Raw genomic sequence first — 13,186 nt, forward strand, 5'->3', positions numbered from 1 at the left:
ATGGATGTGGAACCCAGACACCCTTTCTGCTTCAAACGTTGACCTTTAGAAAGACCCATCATGTCCTTTTTACCTGTCGTTGTATGAATGAGACTGACATGCAGCAGTCTGAGTGTGTTTTCTAACTAAATTTAACACTCGTATTCACGTCTTTCCTCTTTGCTTCATGTTGCCCAGTGTTTCCATCCCAACCATGACGGTTCCTGTGTTTCTCTGTGTTCCAGAAAAAAACCTACCAGTGTATTAAATGCCAAATGACGTTTGAGACGGAGAGAGAGATCCAGATTCACGTCGCCAATCACATGATCGGTAAGTGAAGCGCATTTCTTTCTCTGTGTGCGTGTGGCGTTCGGTGTAACCAAGGCAACGGCGAATGTCTCATTTCCTGATTCCATCTCCTTGTTTTAATGGTACAGCTACCTCCCCACCCACCCACACACACACACACACATTCTGTGGAATAAAGTGTTTTTATTTACTTGCGGGTAGTGTGGACGAGCTGCGGTGTGATTCGGCGCCAGGCTGCACATTTCAGGGCTTTGAAAACACGACGGGTCAAAGATGAGACAAAGCTTGGTCCGTGTGCAGCTTTTCGGATGCTTTAACGTGACAGAAGATGAACTGGGAGAGACGAAGGCACAGCAGCAATCCTTCATGTATGTCTCACCATTATCTGTTAAGCTCTGAGAAAAGGTCATAAAAAGTGTGTGCGCGTGTACGCGCGTGTGTGTGTGCGGCTACACTAAGTAGCATGTGTTTAACTAAAACCCACCTTTGTAGTTCAGATGTTCTTTTACGAGCTTCCCCCGGTGACGGCTTTTTTCCACTCGCCACTAATTTGCTGCCGTAGCATCTCTGTCGTCATGGAGATTAACGAGGTGGACCCTGGAGCTGTTCTGGGGAAGAAATGCTCTGCAGCGTACACCCTCAGCCGCTCTCCACACCTGACAGCAGGCTCACTGATGTACTCCGAGGTGGCTGTGTGAAAGTGTGTGTGTGTCGTGTGTTTTCTGAGTCTGCTGGTAATGTCTGGAGACGTTAGAGGAGGGTAGGAACACAGGTACAGCTGGAGGAACTTTTACTTCATTCCCCCGTGTGCAGCTGCCTCGCTCACACATGCTCACACACCGAATTCAGAAGGAAAGCACAAGTGAAAAGTTTACTTTTATCATCTCTTCTTCCCGTTTCAGCTCTTTCAGTCGGGATTTTCTGACAAACGCTTGAGATTAGCAGCATCTCTGATCTGGTGATGCTCAGCAAGGTCAGAGCGAGCATGACACAGACCGACGGAGAGGAATTTATCACCAAAATGACCTGATTTTCATTCATTTTAAAGGATTTTTCCTCCCCTTCCCCTTCCCCATCCCTTCACTCCTCCATCTTCCATCCACACACAGCAGTGGCAGTTTTGGGTTAATTAGCATGCTAATAGTGTAAAAATCCGTTGCGGATTAATTACGATTGTTTTAAGAGCTTGTCCAGTTTCTATTATAACATAGCTCCTTTCCTCCCCCTGCTTAGCAGAAAGAGTAACCTGGAGTGACGTCTGAATAGAGACTGAACTGCTCTGTATCCACAGGTTTCTGTGTGGTCAGATCAGAAGTTAACGGGAACAGCTGAAGCTTGATTGTGGAAAATTTAAAGGTCAAATCAACATCTTGAACTTGTTTTGTTACTCAAACCATCCTTGAAGCATATCTGCAGTTTCTATGTAGGTGTCTAAGTAACTGAAGGTTCGCCATGCCTTCTTCCCGGTGTTTCCCCCACATGGCGTAAAAACCACGGTTCACCGGACTACAAAACCTCCTTCCATCGCCTCATGTTTCAGTTCTGATGCTCTGTCTGATGCTGTCTGTGGTGAAACTGACACAGAAACTGATGCATGTTGTCTTCAGACACCTTTCTGTCACAAGCTTTCCTGGAATTTAAGCTCTTTAATTGGGTGAAAATCCCTGAGATGAGCCTTTGCTCTCCAGTTACAGTCACTGGTTTATTAGTTTACTTTTTTTTAGGACTAATTAAAAGAGCTGAGAAGAGCTGTCGCATCAGATTTGTAATCTTTTTCTGCTTATATCATACTAGCTGGGAGGAGAAAAGGTTTACTTGCAGTTTTATAGCTCTCACCTGCTGCAGGTTGCCATGGTAACGAGACAACCACCTGTCAGTGGTCTTCATGTTATGCCTGATTTGTGTAAAAATGAACTTGTTTAAACAAGTAGCAGGGCTGAAACGAGACATTTTGGGGGCTGGGGCAAACCCAGATTTGGGGCACCTGCATTTTCCCACCAGTTTCCAACCTGATTGATCCAATAACTGTAGCTTTTTTTTTTCTTTCTTAATCTATCTTCACTCAGCCAGACTCAAACAACCTGCTTTCTGGTTATTAAATGGAAGATTAAAGTGCGCCAGATGTTTCACAATTGTAATTAATATTCTAAAAAAGTTAGTGATGTGTTCAGCAAACTTTTTATTCCGTCTCAAGTGGGTTGGAAGAGTTTTCCAGTTGCTTAACCCATCTCCTAACAGCTGAGTGCTCTTTCTTTTGGCTTTTAATTTCTTTCCTCCTTTTAGTGCTTGTGAATATGAGCTAATCTTAATTATTGGTAATATAGATTGCCATTGGCTTTAACTTGTCCTCTATGCACAGCAGGGCGGTGCTCCTTCAATACTTTTTGTTTTCTGATTTTAAAAATGATTTCTGGTAAAAAAAAAAAAAAATATATATATATATATATATATATATATTTATACATATATCTGCAGTTGATCATCAGTTTAGGCACAAACGATCATTTATCTGATGATAACAGAGTTTTCTCTCTACCACTTTTTATTCCTGTGTTGGTTTACTCAGTTAGTTTTTGGAGATTTGCTTCTGAATTTGTTGACTGTTTGCTTTAAAAGCCCATCATGTTGAGTTAATGCAACATACAGTCAATTGGTAGAAACAGTTTGACCTCTTTCCGTCTTTCTTCATCCTTTTTCGGGTCTGATCCAGTTTTGTTTCGTCCGTGTGATCCTCTCGCTTGATGCTGCCTGTCTACCAGTTTCATCAGGTCGCACATGCACACTTCATCAGGAGCTGTCACATTCAATAAGTGTATCACTGCTAGGTGTGCTGGTGTCACTTGTGATGTTTTCACGTGTCAGTGAAGCATCCTCAGGCATTTCAATGCTTCTGCCTGAGTGTCACTGAAAATGTGTGGAAATCTGAAACAACCAGGTAAAGATTGTATTCGATGGACATAAATGGTTGTTTTCAGTCGATCACACCATGTGTTGACTGGTTGAAGGAACATTTAACCCGGTAAAGCTACTGTTTTTCTACTTTGGCTACCATTTTGAACCAAAACAAATGAATATATGTTGTTCTCCAATCACTTCTTCATGTCTTTAGTTGACGTAGGACCGCACGGCAGCCTCGTCTGCAGCTTTACTCTGATTGTAGAGTCACATCGTGTGCACCCTCCTGCAAGCTTTGGCTCTTACACAGCACACGAGTTAATTAAAACGCCATGTGGCCGATGTCCCGCTCATGAGGCAGAAACCAGGAGAGAGGAAGAGGCTGTCGAGCGCCACCACGGGAGGGAAAGAGGACTAAATGAATGAGCACTTTCTTTTCTTTTCCTTCTAGGTGTGTTCATCTTTTGTAAGCACTGGTTCTGATACGACAGTGAGGCCTTGCTTTGGTTTAGCTGCTGTTGTTAGCTGCTTAGGTCAGTACCATGTCAGCTTTGCCATAACCAAACATAAACATGTGGCAAAATCTAGTTAGTTGTTTTTGGGGTTTTTTTGTAATATTTGAAATGTTGAAAGTTAGACAAGAAAACTGACAGAAAAAGGAAGGATAACTTGCAACGAAGAGCTGTACGCCAGCTGCCTCTGAAACCACATCCAGTGTTTTTATGATCTTTAACCTGAAAACCAAAACAAACTAAAGCAGAAGTCCTGCATTTATTTATCCCCCAAAACCTCCTCTGTTACTAAAAGCTGTACATTTTGAACATTTTACAAAGAATTTAAAAATAAAATTGAATTGCTGAATCCTGAATGGAATCAAATCCAAACTGTATCGTGATAACATCTGAAATATGACAAAACGCTTAATTTTATCTGTTAAATCAGAATAATGTGATAAAACCTAATGCCGTAGTCAGTTCAGCTATCTGAATAGTCATCTAATTTATCCCAGATAAAGGGCACACCTGCCGAGAAACAAAATGCTAATGTTAGCTACAAGGAGGCGTTAGCTGAGTTCTCAGTTCGGATCATTGTATAACCTGAGTGGCGCATTTGTGTTTGTCTTGTAGGTGCCATAACAGACCCACAATAACAACAAAACCCCCTAACCTTGATTGATGAATAAAATATAAATGTTATATTAACCATTAGAACGAATAGCACAACCAACTTTCTTGAGATGAGCTAGCTGTAAACGTATGTGAAAGATGCAAAAAAGATTTATAGTGAGATTTATTGACAAGTATTATGTTTTATCTATGTTTATTCTGTCTATATCCCCTCTTTTTTTAAATGCATTTCATGCAACAGTAACTCGTACTGAGTCATACAAGTTGCTGCCGACCCCGTTAGCCTCCAGCTAACGTCTCTTCCTAGCTTGTGTTAGCTTCTCCTTACAGCACATGCAGCAGAGTAAAACCGCTCAAAGTGATCGGGATTGGTTCCTCCGGCCTTCTACGTGGAATGTAAAGGCTGTCTGACCTAAGCAAGCATTTATGGTTAAACATAAACTGTTTTTAAAAGATGGGTTTAGCTTCCTCCTTCCTGGCAATGTAGCTGAGAGTTCATACAGCAGGGCTAACAGGTGGTGTCATACCGTTTATTATGTTTCAAGCCAAATAACTCAGTTTTCAGTCCATGCATAAAGTCACCGTTGGTTTCAGTGTACACTATTGTGTTTGGATAACTGATGGGGCACACAGGAAAATGTTAGTGTTGTTTTTACTCTTATTACGTCCTATAACAAAGATTTTCCCTTTAGATGCTCTGATTTGTTAAAACCACGACATTTGCTCTCGCTGTTGTGCTTTACGCTGAAATTAGTTCACAGAACAGCTCGGTAATTTTTGTTTCGGTTACACTCCGATGTTTTTATTGATGAAGGATTTGTCTGTGTGTGTGTGTGTGTGTGTGTGTGTGTGTGTGTATGTTAGCTGGAGGTGTGTCCCACCTGTGTGTATGTGTAATCACTGAACAGTGTGTGTTCAGTTTGCATTCAGGAAAGGGGAGGCGAAGCTTTGCAGACGTGGAAATGAGGAAACAATGTAGAGCGTATTTATTTGTGTTTGTGGAGGATTCATGGGAAGGGGAAGGTGTGTTTGAGCTGCTGGAGGAGAGGATGGTGCTGAAGAGGAGGGAAAACTTCTCTGTGCAGCTGCCAGTCAGACCAGACAGTTTTGACCAGTTCCAGGTGGACTTTTCTCTACCTGCACCTCGAAATTTCATGATTCTTTCTTCTGAGACAAGCATGTAGAGGTGTGTATTCTTAATCTGTAGTGAGGTTGTTCACTCTGACTGGTATGTTTTGTTCTTATACCTCTTCCCTCTACATTATTATATGTACATGTATTTGTTTGTGTGTGTGTGTGTGTGTGTGTGTGTGTGTGTGTGTCTCCCTGGACTGCACTGCAGCAAATTTTGGCAGAGTTTGTTATTTTCTGCTGTGCAGCTGCACATCATGACGGATCCCCTTCCTGTATAATGGTATGAGGTGAAGATAGGCTTCATTATCTGCCTAAATATGTGCATGAGCGTGTGTTTTTCTACCGTAGATCCAAGATTTAAATGTTCATTCTCATGTCACCCACTAACCAGGCTCCATGTGGTCATATGAAGGAACAAGCAGACATATTAAAGATGACGTTTAAGAGAGACCCCCATCCCTCCACTATACGCAAACGCTGCTCGAAATAAACTGTTTGACAGCAGTTGCATGCGGCTACTAATGTTTTACTAATCACCTCAGTCAAGATTTCCCAGCATGAGACCTGACTTTTCAAACACATTCACTCCTTTTTCCTCCCCCTCACACACACACACACACACACACACACACACACACACACACATCACCGTTGATCCAAATCAGACTATTTTCCAATAAGTACCTGACTCCCTTTGATCCGCACAACCTCGCTCTTCATGTTTAAAGAAGCTGAATCCACCCCCCCACCTCCATGTCCATGTCTCTGCCCGCCGTCGTTGCCTTCAGCTGCAGCGGTGGAAGCCTTCAGATCGGGCTCGGTCGAGCTGGGGACTGCAGCTGCTGCGAGTGAAGGAGGCACTTTATAGTTTTGCGTTCAACAAATTCAAAATCTTTGAGAGATTTTGAATTTCTTTTTCGATGACAGTGAGCTGATTTGTGAACAGCCCACGTTCATAGTGTGTGTTACTAACCCTTCCCATTCTCTCCTCCGTTCTCCACCATCCCCACCTGCCTATTGGATGGCCGTAGAAGAGCCCACCTGTCGGCAAGGTTTGTCCCTTTCTGTCTCCTCAGCTCTCACTATGAGCAAGGCAGCCCTGTGCTGCTTCACTGCCTGCCCATCATCATAAACATCCCCCTGCTTTGGAACGTGTCTTAGTTTGACTGGTTGTGTGCCATCGTATGGAGTCAGGAAGGGGACGGAGGTTTAGTGACTGGATCAGGTTCAGCACAAAGCAAACCTGCCGTTTAATTCTGACCGTCAGAAGAGTCTGAAAAACATGGCGTCTTCTCGACTTCCAGACATTTGCTCTACTTTTTATACGGAAAAACCAATCAGATGCTTAGAATCCACAAGCAGGTCTAAATGTGTTTTTTATCATATAAAATGGACTTATATTAAATTAAATGAACTTTTCTGACTTTATGAGTAATAAATAAACTTATATTTACTTATAATTTGTATTTACTTTCTATTCAGCAGACTTTACTTATATTTTCTGTCTTGTAAAATTGTCTTAATTCAGACTTAAAATAAAATCTAAAATTTTTTTACATAAAGATTTACTTGTTTTCTTATGTATTTTATTTACTTGTATTTATTTAATAATATTTAATTATTTATTTATTTAATTTACTTATATTTTCTGATTTCATGAGTAATAAATAAACATGTATAAATATTTACTCATGTATTTATTTTCTGAACAGTAGAGTTTACTTATATTTTCTGTCACGAAAAATTGTCTCATTTCCGACTTAAAATAAAATTTACTTTTATATTAAAAGATTTACTTGTTTTCTTATGTATTTAATTTACCTATATTTATTTAATAATATTTATTTATTTATTTAATTTACTTATATTTTCTGACTTTGAAAGAAATGATTTATTATTGACCGATTTGGAAGATTTACTGTATTTTCTGATATAAAATTTTCTGATTTTCCAACCTGTAAACCTGTTTGCATAAATTTCCAGATTTATAAAATTAGTTTGAACTTCCAGACTGATTTTTCTGACTTGCAGAATTAACCCATATTTCTACATTTATCTGTAGCTCTACTTGGAGATAAAAGTTCTAAACGAATGTCCCGATCCTAACTCCATATTTACAGTAAACAGGAGGAGATCCGTAGCCGATGGCAACCATGTGCAAACCCACATTGCATGTTGTGGGAAACGACCCTGCAGGCAGCAGTTTGGTACCGGATGGAGGTCGGTGGTTTGATGCTGCGGTTGCAGCGAACATCAGAACCTTTTTGTCTTTTAAGGAAGAAAATGATGAGAAAATCGCTGAATTAGACACGTTTTAGACAAATCCCTCACCTCGACTCCTCATTCACCCCGATCCCTGCCGCTAGCTGCATGCTTCATCGTCCTTCCCACATCCTACACTCCACACACACACACACACACACACGCAGATGCCTTGGAGGTGGCCACTCACCTGGATCTAAGTGCTCCCTACGGAGTGTGGTGGCTAATGATGTGTCCTCAGCATGAGCTTTAGTTACCTATTTACATCGGAGCCCTCTGATAGTTGCTGGAACCAGTTCTTCTCCTCAGAATCAGTGGATGAGCGACAAACTGTTTCTGCTGTCCAGACAGGAAGCAGTTCGCTGATTTACACCTTCACAAAACTTCACATTTCACTCCTTTCTGCTGAGATTGACTGGAGGAACCGAACCGCTTTCAGCATGGTGGGTTTGGGCGATAGAAGGCGTCATGTGACGTCAGCGGGCTGTACTTCTGCGCCTGGAGGTGGCGTTTGTGTCGTAGCCGCCCGTCTATTAGCCTGCAGTCAAATCTGTGATGCGCCTGACTGGTAATGCTGGTCTGCTGTCTAAGCAGCCGTCCCACGGGTCGAGGCTGAGCCGACGTGTCTGCGCTCGCATCTTTCTGTGCTGCTAAGTGTCCCACCCCCCATTTCCCCTTAACACACACACACACACACACCTATGTGTGTGCAGAGAGCAAGGTCTGCTCTGGTTACTTTGTGTCACTGAAGACTTAATGAGGCGAATAAGAAGCTTTTAGAGTCAATGGAGGTGGATAATGTGGTTTAGAGCGCAGTCATGTGTGTGTGTGTTTTACTGTGTGTGTGTGTGTGTGTGTTTGCCACCGGCCAGCAACATGGCTGCTGCTTTCTGCTCTGCTGCACCTGAGCTAACAGGATGCAGGCGGCGTCTGAACTGAAGGAACTGCAGCTCGGATTGTTTCTGGAAGGGTCACCTGAAGATCTCCAAGCCGTCACGGCGAGCGCTTCTCCATCTGCCGCCTCACGAGAGTCTGGATCTCAACACGCCATTGGTGGTGAAACCTTTCCGTCTGAAACTCCTCCAGACCAGAAGCACGAAGCCGTCGCAGGAAAATCTGCAGAGAAATTAAAACCAGCGCTGGTTTTTATCTCTTCCCACTTTACCTTCCATCCTTCCTTCATCTATTCCTCCGTGGTCACCTCTTTCGCTCTCTCTGTCTCTCCAGTCCCCTGCCCCTCCATCATCACTCCCTCCCTCCCTCTGGTGTCACAGCTCGCCGGCTCCAGGTGGTGAGGGAGGGAGGGACGTAGGGAAGGATGGATGGTGGGAGGCGGGAAGGTGGGAGGGGGGGGCGCTGTCATCTGTTCCAGTGTTAATACCGTCACAATGTGGACCAGCGCCCCCCCGCTCGCTGTAATTTTATTCCTATTATTCATCTTTTGAAACGTTCCACAGTTTGATGTTTTGGGGAAATTATTGCAGGTTTGTTGTGATTTCATGGTGAGATCTGAGTTGTTTTCAGGAAAACATGCAGAGCGACGATCGTTTCTTCACCTCGACAGAAAAACTTCCACAGAAACACGGAGAGACGGGAATGTTTGGTCTCCAGGGTCCTGGAAGGACTTTCCAAAACTCTTCTTCAGATGTTTCTGCCTTTTGTTCTCATGTGAAGATCCCACACCGGTCCATGTTGTTCAGGTCCTGGTTCTGGAGAGGATCCGTCTCTTCATCAGACCCGTTTAGGTCCTGGTTCTGGAGAGGATCCGTCTCTTCATCAGACCCGTTTAGGTCCTGGTTCTGGAGAGGATCCGTCTCTTCATCAGACCCGTTGAGGTCCTGGTTCTGGAGAGGATCCGTCTCTCCATCAGACCCGTTTAGGTCCTGGTTCTGGAGAGGATCCGTCTCTTCATCAGACCCGTTTAGGTCCTGGTTCTGGAGAGGATCCGTCTCTCCATCAGACCCGTTTAGGTCCTGGTTCTGGAGAGGATCCGTCTCTTCATCAGACCCGTTGAGGTCCTGGTTCTGGAGAGGATCCGTCTCTTCATCAGACCCGTTTAGGTCCTGGTTCTGGAGAGGATCCGTCTCTCCATCAGACCCGTTTAGGTCCTGGTTCTGGAGAGGATCCGTCTCTCCATCAGACCCGTTTAGGTCCTGGTTCTGGAGAGGATCCGTCTCTTCATCAGACCCGTTTAGGTCCTGGTTCTGGAGAGGATCCGTCTGCTGAGGTCCTGGTTCTGGTTCTGGTTCTTTAGCCTTCCCTGCTTCCCTTCGCTAAGAACGGCTTCTTGACAACCCCGTTTCCATGGAGACCGTTTCTGATGGTGCTCCGGTCAACAGCAGATGGGTCATCTAAAGGCCCGGAAGCGTCTCTCAGGTCCTGGTTCTGGTCTGGATCTCAGAACCTGCTTTCAGCCCGACTCCTGGTCCTGCGTGGTCTTTGAGTTTCTGCCTCCAGACTGCGACGCGACCGGAATCGCCTCTTTTCTGTCACTAAAACTTGGACTTTCAGCTTCTTGTCACCTAAAACTGCTTGTTGTTTATGTGTGTGTATGTGTGCATGCGTGTGCGTGTGTGTGTGTGTGTGTGTGTGTGTGTGTGTGTGTGTGTGTGCGTGTGTGTGTGTGTGTGTGTGTGTGTGTGTGTGTGTGTTCTGGCTCGTCTCATGACTTTTATGTGCTTTAATGATTCATAATTCAGTGTTAAGTGGCTTAAAAAACACACATTCCTCTGAAATGCTCGGGTACGAGGACCTTTATTTGCATTGAACAGAGTCATTAAAACGTTTTGTGTCATTTCACACACACACACACACACACACACACACACACACACACACACACACAAACACACTCTGTCAGCAGCCGTGATTTCCTCCCCTTCTGAGTGCCGTTAACACGAAGCGTCTCCTGCTTTCGTCCCCGTAACCTGCCATCGTCTGCCCTATTGACTGCACATTCACACACAGACACAAGAGTTAGTGTATTTCTGCCTGTGTGTGTGTGTGTGTGTGTGTGTGTGTGTGTGTGTGTGTGTGTTTTGAAGGCTGGGAGCATGGAGCTCCCCTGGAGAGCTCATTTTGTCGTCTTCTCGCTTGATTTACCTTCCTCTTCTTCTGCTGTTTATTACCAGTCATTACAAGCTGTTTGGAAATCTAATAGGACACACTGACAAATAGACGGGGAGGGGTCCAGCCAGGATCGGCACCACAACGCGCAGCAGTTGTGTGTGTGTGCTGGCGAGAGTGTGTGTTAGGTTTTACGCCACTTTTGAACTCCTGTACAGAAGTCATCTGCTTGAAACCAATGATGTCTTTTTTCTCCACCGTGTGGAGGAAGAAGTGCTGCGCAACACGCCGTACCTGAACCCCCCTCTCTGTCCTCAGCCCGTCCAGGTGTGGCTCCACCAGCTGCTGGAGAGAACAGGACGATTCCACACACACACACACACACACACACACACACACACACACACACACACACACACACACACACGCACACACACACACACACACACACACACTCTCTCTCTGGCTAATTGTCAGAAGGAAAACAAGCGTTTTCCTTTCTGCGCTTCATAAACAGGGGCCAAGCAACAATTAACTCCCTGCTTAATTCACTAACTATTCTGAATTCATTTTCTCCTGTGACAGCCACATCTGTCACAGCTGCTACTGCACGCGTGCGTGCGTGCGTGTGTGTGTGTGTGTGTTGCAGACTGTGTGGGCCTGTGCAGCAATGCAACCGAGTTGTTCCTCTGAACAGAGTACGTTGATGTCTGAAAGGGCGAGAGACACAGAGGAGAGGGAGAGCGAGAGGAGACATATGCTGGTGTGTGTTTTAGGTTATTTAAAGAAGAATGTATTGATCTGTGAAGCGGAGCAGATGCATGACTGCGGATTATCTGACTCTGGACTGCAGCTTTCGGCAGATGGGCAGTTTACCTGCAACAACCTGAACCTCCGTTTGGGTTCGCCACACCGTCAAAACGAATCAAACTTTATTTCCTGCCAGAAGAAACACAAAGTGACAAAACCAAGTGATGCAGATTAAAACTAAAGCAAAGCTTCTCACACACTAATGGACAACATTCCATATAAAATGTCTCTTGTTCTCTTCACACAGTCACACACACACACACACACACACACACACACACGAGGCCAGACAGCACAATGCAACATGGCAGCGTTCTGTTGGCGGCGACGTCGTCTGTGTTTCTATAAACAACTCGTTCTGCGCTTCCAGAAGGTTTCATTTGGAGGCCATGAGATCAGACTTTGGTATGAAAGCAATACCTGCTCATAAAAAGCCAGATTAGTTCCACACTGTAGCTTTAAAACCAGTCTGCAGCGCCTCGTCTGCATCACCGTCTGCATCGCCTCGTCTGCATCACCGTCTGCATCGCCTCGTCTGCATCACCGTCTGCATCACCGTCTGCATCACCGTCTGCATCGCCTCGTCTGCATCACCGTCTGCATCGCCTCGTCTGCATCGCCTCGTCTGCATCGCCTCGTCTGCATCACCGTCTGCATCGCCTCGTCTGCATCGCCTCGTCTGCATCACCGTCTGCATCGCCTCGTCTGCATCGCCTCGTCTGCATCGCCTCGTCTGCATCACCGTCTGCATCGCCTCGTCTGCATCGTCTCATCTGCAGCGCCTCGTCTGCATCACCGTCTGCATCGCCTCGTCTGCATCACCGTCTGCATCGCCTCGTCTGCATCGCCTCATCTGCATCACCGTCTGCATCGCCTCGTCTGCATCGTCTCATCTGCAGCGCCTCGTCTGCATCGCCTCGTCTGCATCACCGTCTGCATCGCCTCGTCTGCATCACCGTCTGCATCGCCTCATCTGCATCACCGTCTGCATCGCCTCGTCTGCATCGCCTCGTCTGCATCGCCTCGTCTGCATCACCGTCTGCATCGCCTCGTCTGCATCGCCTCGTCTGCATCGCCTCGTCTGCATCGTCTCATCTGCAGCGCCTCGTCTGCATCACCGTCTGCATCGCCTCGTCTGCATCACCGTCTGCATCACCGTCTGCATCGCCTCGTCTGCATCACCGTCTGCATCACCGTCTGCATCGCCTCGTCTGCATCACCGTCTGCATCGCCTCGTCTGCATCGTCTCATCTGCAGCGCCTCGTCTGCATCACCGTCTGCATCACCGTCTGCATCACCGTCTGCATCGCCTCGTCTGCATCACCGTCTGCATCACCGTCTGCATCACCTCGTCTGCATCGCCTCGTCTGCATCACCGTCTGCATCGCCTCGTCTGCATCACCGTCTGCATCGCCTCGTCTGCATCGCCTCGTCTGCATCACCGTCTGCATCACCGTCTGCATCGCCTCGTCTGCATCACCGTCTGCATCGCCTCGTCTGCATCGTCTCATCTGCAGCGCCTCGTCTGCATCACCGTCTGCATCACCGTCTGCATCACCGTCTGCATCACCGTCTGCATCGCCTCGTCTGCAGCGCCTCGTCTG

General features: G+C 45.8%; 1 protein-coding gene across 1 annotated transcript in view; it reads left to right on the forward strand.

The window, feature by feature from the left end:
• Window positions 1–13,186, forward strand: part of znf423 (zinc finger protein 423) — a 230,523-nt gene that overhangs the window by 122,094 nt on the left and 95,243 nt on the right. The window contains exon 18 of the mRNA XM_079259040.1: window positions 225–309. Coding sequence (XP_079115166.1) covers window positions 225–309 — 85 coding nt within the window. The remainder of the gene's footprint in view (window positions 1–224; window positions 310–13,186) is intronic.

This window comes from Telmatherina bonti (assembly GCF_933228915.1).
Source record: "Telmatherina bonti genome assembly, chromosome: 2".
Lineage (NCBI taxonomy): Eukaryota > Metazoa > Chordata > Actinopteri > Atheriniformes > Telmatherinidae > Telmatherina > Telmatherina bonti.